This window comes from Dictyostelium discoideum (assembly GCF_000004695.1).
Source record: "Dictyostelium discoideum AX4 chromosome 3 chromosome, whole genome shotgun sequence".
NCBI lineage: Eukaryota > Evosea > Eumycetozoa > Dictyosteliales > Dictyosteliaceae > Dictyostelium > Dictyostelium discoideum.
The window spans coordinates 1,769,371-1,780,999 of NC_007089.4; the positions used below are offsets into that span (position 1 = coordinate 1,769,371).

At 24.5% G+C, this 11,629-nt stretch overlaps 4 protein-coding genes and 1 non-coding gene across 5 annotated transcripts in view; 2 read left to right on the top strand and 3 right to left on the bottom strand.

Annotated features, from left to right (window-relative positions):
* The window catches only part of DDB_G0279213 (hypothetical protein), a gene marked incomplete at both ends in the record, with an annotated part of 2,850 nt that extends 1,140 nt beyond the window's left edge, over positions 1–1,710 (top strand). The window contains 3 exons of the mRNA XM_636638.1: positions 93–321; positions 418–1,456; positions 1,545–1,710. Of these exons, the coding sequence (XP_641730.1) occupies positions 93–321; positions 418–1,456; positions 1,545–1,710 (1,434 nt within the window). The remainder of the gene's footprint in view (positions 1–92; positions 322–417; positions 1,457–1,544) is intronic.
* An 837-nt stretch (positions 1,711–2,547) lies between these two features.
* DDB_G0279215 (hypothetical protein) lies at positions 2,548–3,361 on the bottom strand (the record flags this gene model as incomplete). Its single annotated transcript, XM_636639.1, has 2 exons — positions 2,548–3,083; positions 3,142–3,361. The coding sequence occupies 2 exons, from the start codon at positions 3,359–3,361 to the stop codon at positions 2,548–2,550; spliced, it is 756 nt and encodes a 251-aa protein (XP_641731.1).
* Positions 3,362–4,223: 862 nt separating this feature from the next.
* Positions 4,224–4,297, bottom strand: tRNA-Arg-UCG-1. Its single transcript has one exon. It is a non-coding gene; the product is annotated as a tRNA-Arg (tRNA).
* A 273-nt stretch (positions 4,298–4,570) lies between these two features.
* Positions 4,571–6,502, bottom strand: DDB_G0279217 (hypothetical protein; the record flags this gene model as incomplete). Its single annotated transcript, XM_636640.1, has 1 exon — positions 4,571–6,502. One exon carries the CDS (start codon positions 6,500–6,502, stop codon positions 4,571–4,573), a length of 1,932 nt encoding a protein of 643 aa, XP_641732.1.
* A 3,216-nt stretch (positions 6,503–9,718) lies between these two features.
* DDB_G0279219 (hypothetical protein) lies at positions 9,719–11,598 on the top strand (the record flags this gene model as incomplete). Its single annotated transcript, XM_636641.1, has 2 exons — positions 9,719–9,782; positions 9,869–11,598. The coding sequence occupies 2 exons, from the start codon at positions 9,719–9,721 to the stop codon at positions 11,596–11,598; spliced, it is 1,794 nt and encodes a 597-aa protein (XP_641733.1).
* Between the last annotated feature and the right edge of the window lie 31 nt (positions 11,599–11,629).

The window sequence follows — 11,629 nt, forward strand, 5'->3', positions numbered from 1 at the left end:
TTTTTTTTTTTTTTTTAAAAAAAAAAAAAAAAAAAAAAAAAAAAAAAAAAAAAAAAATACTTAATAACAAATTTAAATCAAAACATTTTTAGATTCAAAATGCATATAATCATCTTCAATTTGTAGAATCCGAATTAACAGGTATTATTAACTTTGCTCAAAGATATGTACCCACTTTTGTAAATTTTTCAACCCCACAACAATTAAATAATAATGCTAATAGTGGCATTGGTACCCTTAATAATAATAATAATAATAATATTGGTAGTAGTTTAGAATCATCATCGTCATTTGTTTCGAATAACAGTAATAATATAGATGGTAACTATCCTTTTTGAAAAAAAAAAAAAAAAAAAAAAAAAAAAATAAGATTTTAATTTTTTTATTTTTTCTTCTTCTTCTTCTCAAAAAAAAAAGGTTGTAATACATTTACAGGTAATAGTGGTAATGGTATAGTACCACCAGAATTATTATCATTATTTGAAATTATAAAATCAATTGGAGAATGGATATCATTAGCAAAGGATGAATTATTATTACCAAGTAAAGATGTTTTTCCAATTACATTATTTCAAAGAAATCTATTAAAAAATTTACCACCAGATTTACATATTGATATTACAGTTTCCAATTGTGATATTGTTTTTAGTATACACGAATTACAAATTTCATCATCTGATTCTGGTCAAAATTTGGGTGGAATTGGTGGTAGTGGTGGTAGTATTGGCGGAGGAGGTGGTGGTGGTTTAAGTGGTAGTGGTTCTCATCATCATCATCATAATAATAATAATAATAATAATCATCATCATTCAAGCCCAAGTAAATTTTTAAAAAAATCTGCAAATAAATTGGTTGGAGGTGGAAGTCCACATCCACAACATATGCAACAACAAATAAATGGTGCATCAAATGGTCATAATAATAATGGTAATAATAATGGTTCTCAACCAAATGGCAATAATCAAGGTAATAATAATGGTATTAGTAATAATAATAATAATAATAATAATAATAATAATAATAATAATAATAATAATAATAATAATAATAGCAATAATAATGGTATTAATAATAATAATAATCAACAACAACCACCAAATAATCAATCACAATCACAACCAACTTCATCAACAAGTACACCACAAACTTCTCAACCAACTTTATCAACATCTTCCACTATTCCAAGAAATAATAGTGGTAATAATTTATCAAACTCAACAGGTAATAATAATAGTAATAACAACAACAACAATAACAACAATAGCGGTAATAATAGTAATGATAATAATAGTAATAATAATAATAATAATAATAATAATAATAATAATAATAATAATAATAATAATAATAATAATAATAATAATAATAATAATAATAATACATCACCAAATATGTCAACTTTAGTGGAAGAAGATTTTAATACCAACCCACCTGATCAATATTCAAAGAAAACTTAGTAAGTTTTATTTTTATTTTATTTTTTTTTGTTTTTAAAAATTTTCTATTAACATTTTTTTATTTATTTTTTCATTTTCCTTTTTCAGTCAAATGAATAAGCAAGGTAGTGTCCAATGGGTTACAGTAATAGAGCACAGTGAATCTAGAATTCCAGTTAAAAAATTCTCTGATACATTTGCATTGATGACAAGCGCATATGATAAATTGGCAGATTTAAGTGAAAAGTTTATGGTCTTATCAAATACAAGCTAAAAGAGTTTATGTAAAAAAAAAATAATAAATAAATAAATAAATAATAAAGCTTTAGCAATCAAAAGGGATGGTTTAATTGTCATTCCAAAATAATTATCCTTTATAGGACCATTAAGTTTTAAAATTTTAATACCTTTTCTAAACAAATTTTATCTGACAAAAAATCCTTTCTTTTTTTTTTTTTTTTTTTTTTTGAATTAGAGTTTAGAAATTAAAGACAATAAAAAATAATTAGCGATTTTTATTTTTTTATTTTAAAAATTTTAAAGTTGTTTATGAAATAGAACAAATAAATTTAAATGTATTGGTCAAATATTTGGATTTTTAAAATTGATTGGGTCTTAGGAAATTTTATGATAATATTTTTTTTATGATTATTGAAATAAAATAAAAAATGATTACTTAATAAATTAAATGAGAAACCTCATTACAATTATAATATCTTAAATATGTGTCAAATTATATTTCAAATAATTTTAAACACCTTTGCTTTCATTACAAATTTAGAATATCTTATTTTGTGCCAAAGTATTCAAATATTAATTTTATATTGATTGTGTCATATGATATGGTATTAGTATAAACATGAAAATAATTTTCTTTTCAATTCTAATTGTTGATCACATTTTCAAGAGTTAAAGCTACAAATAAATAAATTAAAAAATAAATATATTAAATAAATAAAAGAATATTAAATTTAAGCTTTTGTTACATTATAATCATTACATAAAATTCATTGCATTAACCTGCGTTGAAATTAGACCACTTTCGTTACAAACTCACATAACAATAAAATTAAAAAAACATACACATGGTTATTATTATTATTATAATTATCTATTTATTTATTTTAGGGGTTTTTTCAATATATTCTTGATAAGTTTGAGTTGGTATAATTTCTTTGGATAGTTCATCCAAACATTGCACCATATAGTCAAAAACTGATTGATTCCAATCTTGCTGGCCTTTAATATGCAACTGATTTTTTGATACATCTGTTGAGTTGAATCCCAAACATACCAACTCTATATTTTCTTTGATATAACCTTTTTTATTGTCAAGTCTATTCAATGACATTTGGAAAACACGTTCATCATTATCAATTTCACGGCTGTACAACATTATAATACCACTAAGATTACATTTACCTCTTTGAATTTTAATATCGTCGTCATCAATAATTTCTTGACTTTTTATTAATGAAAGTGTTGAAGAAAATAATGAAGAGGATGATGATGATGATGATGATGATGATGATGATGATGATGATGATGATGATGATGATGATGATGATGATGATGATGAAGATGATGATGAAGATGATGAAGAAGAAGAAGATGCTGGTGATGAAGATGGTGAGGGTGTAATTATTACTATTATCAATTACTTCATTTTTATTTATATAATTATTATTTTTAATAAAAGAACTACAACTACTATTATAAATATCTTCAAGTGGTCTTTTATTAAAATAAAAAGAAATACCAACATCATTCATACCTTTCCTCAGAATCTCTTGGTTTTCTTTTTCAATTTTTTCATTATATTCATCTAATGAACAAGATGTTTCTGGTCCTGAAGGGTAAACAAATTTTGGAGAAGAGTTCTTATTTATTTTTGTATTTTTATTATTTTTTTTATGATGAAGCATTATGTAAATTTTCTATTAAAAAAACCAAAAATATTAATAATGTAACAAGATATGTTATAAAAACTTCAAACTATAATAGATTTCGTCATAATAAAATTTAATAATTAAATTAATAAAATTTAATTAAATTAATAAACAGATGCCCAAATTTAAAACAAAAGTACCGATTCTACTAATTTTTATTATTTTAAACAGATGTCCAAATTTATAAAATTTAATTTATTTTATAATCTAAACCTATCAATTCGAAATCCTTACTAAAAATGATGTATTCAATTTTATTCTTACATTTTTAAATTTATTTGAAGTTTAATGGATTTAGATACTAAAAGTGTTAATAAAAAAAAAATCAAAAAAAAAAATTACTAACATTTTATATAATTAAACTGAGAACTTTTTTGGGGTTACTTTATTTTTTTTTTTTTTTTTTTTTAAAAAAAAAATACAAGTGTCAGGGCTTGAAAAAAAAAAAAAAGATCTGGATTTTTTTTGGTGCCACTTTATTTTTTTTTTTTTTTTTTCTAAAAATAAATAAAAGTGTCAGAACCTTTTTGAAAAAAAAAAATCTGGACCTTTCAATTTTTTCAGGGAAATTAATACTAAAAGTTAAAGTTTATTGCTATATGAAATTATTTAAACACTGTGCCAAAACTAAAATAAAAAAAATAAAAAATATAAAAAATAAAAAATATAAAAAAATAAAAATTAATAAATAATATTAATAATCATTAGAATTTTTTTTTTAAGTTTTTTTAAATTTAAAAAACATTAAAAATGAACAAATAGTTTATGGAATAATACTAACAATATTTTTTTAATTGAGTAGATTTCATCGAAATTTCGATACCTTATGACAAAGACATGTGCCTGAAGGGTTTCGATCCCATGACCTATTGATTCGAAGTCAATCGCTCTTCCGAACTGAGCTACAAGCACCTTGGCTTCATGGTGTGTAATAAAGCTTGTTAGCTTTATAAATATATAATTAATAATTATATAATTGAATAATACTTTGTTATCTTTATTTAATATTAGTTTATATTTATAATATTCAATATTGTTTATAAAATTATTCTTTAGTATTTATATTATTCATAATGAGTTGACAGTATTATTATTATTATTATTATATTATTTAAATGTGTGTCAACTATAATTAGTAATGTAATATGCATATTTAATATCTATTAATTTTATAGAGTAACTTTATTACATATCCCCCCCTTTTAGTTGAAAAAAATTTTTCAATCTTTTAATATAAAACACATCATGATTTTTAATATTATCCAATACTAATTTGAATTTTAAATCGCTAACTCTCTCATGTACTTTGAAAAGACCTTCCCAAGATTTATTGAGCTTTACTGGACCAACAGTGGATTGTAAATAGACATAATCTCCTACTTGAATATTTGAACGAGAAACTTTTTTATTAATTTGTGATAATTGGTCTTTACCAAGATTATCCTTAATGAGACAAGGACGTTTGAGGTTATTATTAACAATTTGAGCGAAATTATGAGCAAAATCTAATCTTGATAAATTTGTACATGGATTTCTTATTAATGGTTGAATTGAGGTTATTTGTGATTTAATTATTGAATTCTCTGTTTGATTTAATGATATTGATTTTAATGGTAAATTTGATGTTATTGGTGAATCTATTGGTTCTTGGAATAAGAATTCTGGAATATCGTAATCTATTGGTAGTTGTTCTTCAATAGTTGGATACGATTTGATTGATAGTATATGATGAGAATTAAAATTTTCAATTAAATGATCAGTATCTGTTAATAATTCTGATTTTGATGATTTATTATTATTATTATTATTATTATTATTATTATTATTATTATTATTATTTGAATAATCAGATACTGTTTTAAATATAGTTTGTATACATGGTTGGGTTTCTTTAGATATTAATTTGGTACCAACATTGAATTCAAGATTCTTAATGATCATTTCTTTAAAATCAATGACTAAATTTAATCCAATTATTGTATCAATGCCAAATATACAATCAATTGATGTATCATTATCTTTAACAACATTAACTTTAACTCTAGCGAATGCTTTACCTAATTTAATTGTTGTGTTACTTATTCCAATGATTTCGATTTGATTATTTGATGCTGATTTAACAGAATATTGTTTATTTTCAATCTTTAATTTTAACTTTTTAGCAATACTTTCCCAAACAATAGTAAGTGATGAACCAGTATCAATCAAACCTCTAACATTTTTATTATTTATTAATAAAGCTGCATTCATACTATCTATTCCAATTGAATTAATTGTACTATTATTGACCATTGTAATTGAATTAGTTCTATTATTGTAATTGTTATTATTATTTTTATCTTTTGACCAACACTCTTGAATTACATGACCTTTCTTTTTGCAATATTTACAAAATTTTGTGATTGAATTTACTTGATTTTGTGGTGCTTTATAAGGGGATGATTGTGGTGACATTTGTGGTGATCGATTATAATATTGATTTTTAAAAATTGGTGTTGAAATTTCTTCAGATTCAATTGATTGTTGTTCGTTTTGAGATGTAACATATTGAGGGGATGTTGCAGAATAACCCGAACCCGAACCTAGATATCTTTGATTACCAAATTCTTGCAACGTCTTTGCAACTAATTGACCAGTGTACATTGATCTACCTTTGATACGAATTGAACCATCTTCACAAGACTTTGCAATATCTATTGCTCTTTTTAATGATTTTGGTGCACATTTTGTAATTTTAATACCCAATTCAGTACCAACAGCTGAATAAAACAATTGTATTTTAAACTTTTCTGAAATATCAACTGCTGAACATTTTGATAGAAATTTACCAATTAATATATCTAATGTATTGTATTTATATTCTCCCAACTTTGTTAATTCTGTTAAATCATCACTATCACCAATATCAAAAGCATCTTTAAGATCTTCAATTATCTCCATTGCTGTTAAGTCTGTATCCAATGTTGCGGCATATTCCAATGCATTGTTTCTTAGTTTTCTAATAATATCAGCTTTCGATATTTCCTCGCCATGAATTAATAAGAGTAAGTGTTTGAATTTACGAAATGATAAACCTTTTCCATCACCCGAAAAAATTACGTTTTCATTATTACTCATTTTTTTTTTTTTTTTTTTTTTTTTTTTTTTTTTTTTAAATTTTTTCTTTTTTTTTTTTTTTTTTTTTTTTTTTTTTTAAGATTTTATTAAATTAAATTTAATCTAATGTAAAATTTTAATTGATTGAATAATTTGATAACTTTATATTTATAGTATATTTTTTTTTTTTTTTTTTTTTTGAAAGACGATGTCGCCAAATGTAATAAAGCTTGTTAGCTTTATAAATATATAATTAATAATTATATAATTGAATAATACTTTGTTATCTTTATTTAATATTAGTTTATATTTATAATATTCAATATTGTTTATAAAATTATTCTTTAGTATTTATATTATTCATAATGAGTTGACAGTATTATTATTATTATTATTATATTATTTAAATGTGTGTCAACTATAATTAGTAATGTAATATGCATATTTAATATCTATTAATTTTATAGAGTAACTTTATTACAGGTGTAATGAACGTCGTATTCCAATTCCTATGAAATTAAGTGTGGACACACCACTCACACCTGGAATGTGAAGATTTTAAACCATCTACAAATTGCACTAGTAGCCAATTTAATAGCTATTATATTCGAAAAAATTTGGCACAAAAGAAACAAACTCATTCACGATGAAAAAGAAATAATAATTCACAGACAACAAGTAATACGTGAACTAATTAAAACACAAAGAGCTGCATGGGACAGGACACAAGCGGTTATAAACAAAACATTAAGAATCAAATCAAAGCAACGGCCAGAAGAACAAAATAAACTAGACTCACTAATCTCGCTAAAGCTATTACAATTTAGCAGACAATGGAACTCACCTCTTCACGCAATAGAACTTCCTAAACATCTCAAAAAATACAATAATTCACTCAGTACTTTCTATAAATAAATAAAAAAAAAAAAAAAAAAATAAAAAAATAAAAAAAAAAAAAAAAAAAACTTGGGAACCCAAGTTAATCAGAAAATTTCCAGATTTTTAACTTTTTAAAGAAAAATAAAAAAAATAGAAAGAAAATAAAATGAAAATCACAAACAACACCACAAATATTAAGCAACACAAATGCCTACAAAAAATAAGCGAAATTGTGGATAAAACTCAATTAAAAAAAAAACAATTCAAATACGTCATAAACATCAATCACGAACCAGACGATAAAATAAAAAAAGATATAGAAAAAAGTTTGGACAAAAAAGATGTTTTAATCAAAAGTAATAATATAATTCAAAATTCGAAACAAAAAAAAAAAAAAAAAAAAAAAAAAAGGTAAACCAACCCCTCTTTTAGAGACCCTGTAAAAAAAAAAAAATAAAATAAAATGAGATCTAGCATCTCAAGGAGAAGCAAATAATAATTGCGTTATCCAATTCAAAAAAAAAACAATTCCTATGAAATACTTTTGATAATTTGTATATACCTTATATACTTGTGTTACCCTTGAACACAGAGAAATAATTAATAATAAATAATAAATAATAAATAATATTATATCTCTTATATAATATTATATGTAATAAAGTATAAGTTTTGTTTATGCACAATTTGGAATAAAACAACAATGAATTAATTTTTATTTTATTTACTATTTATACTAAAATTAATTTTACTAAAGAAACCGTTGGTTAAATTTCTGAGAATAAAGTAAGAATCTTGTATTTGACGTCTTTTCAGTAACAGATCTATTTCTATATTTGTATTTTACCAAGGATAAAAACTTTATATGTTAATTTATGTCGCTTAATTATTCGCGATTATTACACAAGTAAAGGACCTCGTATTTGGACTTCTATGAAATTATGAGGCTTGGCACATATTCTTCAAATGTAAATCTCACCTCAAAGACACTCAAACCTGCATTGATTACATTCAAGATAAAAGTGGGGGTTCCCAAATCACGTGGGGAGTGGAAATATTTGGGAACAAACTGGATATTTCACTAACAGCCAACGCCATAGCTATAATCTGTGAAAGCATTTGGAGAAGAAGAAACAAAAGAATACACGAAGAAATCACTCTCAAAAAACTAAGAGAAGAAAAACCCAAACATCTATTAAAGAAAACGCAAGAAGCTGCCTTGGAAAGAACCAAAAACAACATATATAAATTAATAAGACAATCAAAAAAAGCAACAACGATTGAAGCAGCTAAAAAATTCAAATCCATCATCTCCTCTCAATTAGAAAGATTCAGAAAAAACTAGAACTCTCCTCTACACATAGTAACACTTCCACCCAACCTAAACAAATATATAACATCACTCAACACACTCTATACCCTCAACACATAAAAAAAAAAAAAAAAAAAAAAAAAAAAAAAAAAAAAATATATATAAATATATAAAACTAATACCACCCGAAAAAAAAAAAAAAAAAAAGGGACCATTTTAAAATTAAAACCTACTATAATAAAATGAGATTAATCTCAAGAAGAAGCAACTCACAATTGCTTTATTCCATTCAAAAAAAAACTTCTATGAAATACTAATAATATTTTGTACAAACAGAAATAATTAACAAAAACGCACTATTCAGTGAATGCTCAGGGTTATCAAAGGTTTCTTTATAAAATCGTTAACGTCTTTTCGGCTACATATCCATTTCTATATTTGAGTTTATCAAGGATGAAAACTTTATATGTTAATATATGTCACTTATTCATTCGCGATTATTACATTCTCATTTAATTTATTAAATAATTATTTTTTTTATTTTATTAGACCTATTGATTCGAAGTCAATCGAGCTTCTGAAATGAGCTACAAGCACCAGGCTTTTCTCATTTAATTTATTAAATAATTATTTTTAATTTTATTTCAATAATCATAAAAAATATCATAAAATTGTTATATTAAAAAAAAATCAAATATAAAACCAATTAAAATTGTTATATTAATTATAAAAAAAATAATAATAAAAAATAATAAATAATAAAAAAATTAAAAAATTTAATTACAATTTTCTGTGTGAAAGAAATAAAAAAATTTGTGTCGTAAAATTAATGTAAAAAAAAATGTGCAGAATTAATTCAACATTTCTGAATTTTATTTTTTAATAAGATTAACAATGATTTTATTTTTTTTTTTTTTTTTTTTTTTTTGGGAATATTAAACCAAACCAATTACAATCACTATAAAATAAAATAAAGAAATGAAAAAAAAAAAAAAATAAAATAAAATCATTATTAATCTTATTAATTATATATATTATAAAAAAAAATGTTTAATCAAACTAAAATATTTTTATTTTTATTTTTGTTACTATCTTTATTTGTTTTTATTGGTATGGATAAATATTTTTTTTTTTTTTTTTCATTATATTTATTAAAATGGTTTTAATATTAACAATGGGTTAATTTTTTATTTTAGATTGTTACCCATGCGATTATAATGTAGGTTGTGATGATGGAGATGAATGTACTGGTGATTCATGTTCAATTGATAATTTATGTATAAATATTATTATTTCATGTGATGATAGTAATTTATGTACCAGTGATTCTTGTTCAAGTATAACTGGTTGTTCTAATGTACCAATTTCATGTGACGATTGTAATGCTTGTACCGTTGATTCTTGTTTGCCATTGATTGGTTGTTGTCATGCTCCAATGGTATGTGATGATTGTAATGCTTGTACAGTTGATTCATGTTTAAATTCAACTGGTTGCTGTCATACTCCAATAGTATGTGATGATTGTAATGCTTGTACAATTGATTCTTGTTTAAATTCAACTGGTTGTTGTCATACTCCAATGGTATGTGATGATGGTAATGCTTGTACAAATGATGGTTGTTCAAGTGAAACTGGTTGCAATCATTTGCCAATTTCATGTGATGATTGTAATGCTTGTACATTGGATTCTTGCTCACCAATTACTGGTTGTTGTCATAGTCAAATTTCATGTGATGATTGTAATGCTTGTACATTAGATTCTTGTTCACCAATTATTGGTTGTTGTCATACTCAAATGGTCTGTGATGATGGTAATGCTTGTACAAATGATGGTTGCTCTGAAGAAACTGGTTGTTGCCATACTCCAATTTCATGTGATGATGGCAATTCTTGTACAAATGATGGTTGCTCTGAAGAGACTGGTTGTTGTCATACTCCAATTTCATGTGATGATGGTAATGCTTGTACATTAGATTCTTGCTCCTCAACTACTGGTTGTTGTCATACTGCAATGGTATGTGATGATGGTGATGCCTGTACATTAGATTCTTGTTCACAAACTTCTGGCTGTTGTAGTTCACCAATTTCATGTGATGATGGTAATGCATGCACTAATGATGGTTGTTCAAGTGAAACTGGTTGTATTCATTTACCAATTTCATGTGATGATGGCAATGCTTGTACAAATGATGGTTGCTCTGAAGAAACTGGTTGTTGTCACACTCCAATTTCATGTGATGATGGTAATGCTTGTACTAATGATGGTTGCTCTGAAGAGACTGGTTGTTGTCACACTCAAATTTCATGTGATGATGGTAATGCTTGTACAAATGATGGTTGTTCAAAGGAAGATGGTTGTATTCATTTACCAATCTCATGTGACGATTGTGATGCCTGTACAGTTGATTCTTGTTCAAATGAAGATGGTTGTATTCATTTACCAATTTCATGTGACGATTGTGATGCTTGTACAATTGATTCTTGTTTAAATTCTACTGGTGGTTGTTGTCATACTCCAATTTCATGTGATGATGGTAATGCTTGTACAAATGATGGTTGTTCAAGTGAAACTGGTTGTAATCATTTACCAATTTCATGTGATGATGGTAATGCTTGTACATTAGATTCTTGCTCACCAACTACTGGTTGTTGTCATACTCCAATTTCATGCGATGATGGTGATGCTTGTACATTAGATTCTTGTTCACCAACTTCTGGCTGTTGTAGTTCCCCAATTTCATGTGATGATGGTAATTTATGTACAATTGATTCCTGCTCACCTTCAACTGGTTGTTGTCATACTCCAATTTCTTGTAATGATCTCAATATGTGCACCATTGATTTCTGTCTCCCAAATTTTGGTTGTGTTCATAGATTAAGACCATCATGCCATAACTATAACGAAATTGGTATTAATATAAATTAAATAAAAATTAATTTTTTTTTTATAATAAATT